General features: G+C 41.8%; 1 protein-coding gene across 1 annotated transcript in view; it reads right to left on the bottom strand.

Moving 5' to 3' along the window:
- The window catches only part of ACOT6 (acyl-CoA thioesterase 6), a 9,839-nt gene extending 8,787 nt beyond the window's left edge, over window positions 1-1,052 (bottom strand). The window contains exon 1 of the mRNA XM_011949602.1: window positions 579-1,052. Within this exon, the coding sequence (XP_011804992.1) occupies window positions 579-596 (18 nt within the window). The 5' untranslated portion in view covers window positions 597-1,052. The remainder of the gene's footprint in view (window positions 1-578) is intronic.
- Between the last annotated feature and the right edge of the window lie 41 nt (window positions 1,053-1,093).

A 1,093-nucleotide genomic window follows, 5' to 3' on the forward strand; every position in this document is an offset into this window, starting at 1 on the left:
ATTACTTCATATAATCAAATATACCATTCTTATTCAAATGTCTCCAGTTGTCTCAAAAAATATCTCTTTATGGTCATTTTCTCTATATACATTTACGTTAATCTTATTAAGGAGGAAAATTGAACTCCAGAGAAAGTAACTGCCTTATTCAGAATCATAAGGCCACTGTGTGGTAGACACAGAGCCAGAACTCATTTTAGTCCTGTGCTCTTTGAATTTTGGTACACAATTACAAAGACAACTAAATAGTTAAGTCTTAAGGGATTAGAAAGAGATGGGAGAAAATGGAAATAAGAATCCTAGTATAAAAACTTCTTTTGAGACACGGGTCTCACTAAATATTGCCCAGGCTGGTCTTGAACTCCTGGGGTCAAGCAATCCCTCACCCTCAGCCTCCCAGGTAGCTGGGACTACAGGTGCACACCACCATGCCCAGCTTCCATCCTAGTAACTTTTGAAGGAGACTTGGTATCTCCTGGCATGTTTCTAGTTCCCAGTGTTCTGGCAGGGCTTTTGGATTCAGCCCTCCGTCAGCTCTATCCCCTCTCTTCTACACTCAGGTGATCACCAGAACACACCTCTGGATGCTGCAGCATAAAGTCCACAGCTTCTTCAAAGTACTCCAGACGTACCTCATTCAGATCTTCAGTGAGGTCTTCAAATCTGAAATAAGCCAGGGCAAGCACAGCAAAACCGTGTCCGGCCAGGAGGCTGGCCCTGTATTCACAAAGGCCACCGCCACTCCCAAACAGATCAATGACCCCAGGAAAGGGCCCCTTGCCTGGAGAACACCACAAATCACAAGGAGCTTTAGATTCTCAAAAGACAGCAAGCAAACAAGTTTTTGAAGCCAAGGAGATTGGGGGCAGACAGATTGGCAGAAAAAGAACAAAATATCTTATTTTCTCAAACAATAATAATAATATAGAGGGATAAAAAACTGCACATTGGGTACAATGTATACTACTCAGGTGACAGGTGCACTAAAATCTCAGCGTTCATCACTGTACAGTTCGTCCATGTAACCCCAAACCACTTGTACACCAAAAGGTATTGAAGTATTGAAGTTAATTTTTTTTTTTTTTTTTGGAGA

The sequence above is a fragment of the Colobus angolensis genome, unplaced genomic scaffold (genome assembly GCF_000951035.1).
Source record: "Colobus angolensis palliatus isolate OR3802 unplaced genomic scaffold, Cang.pa_1.0 Scaffold3, whole genome shotgun sequence".
NCBI lineage: Eukaryota > Metazoa > Chordata > Mammalia > Primates > Cercopithecidae > Colobus > Colobus angolensis.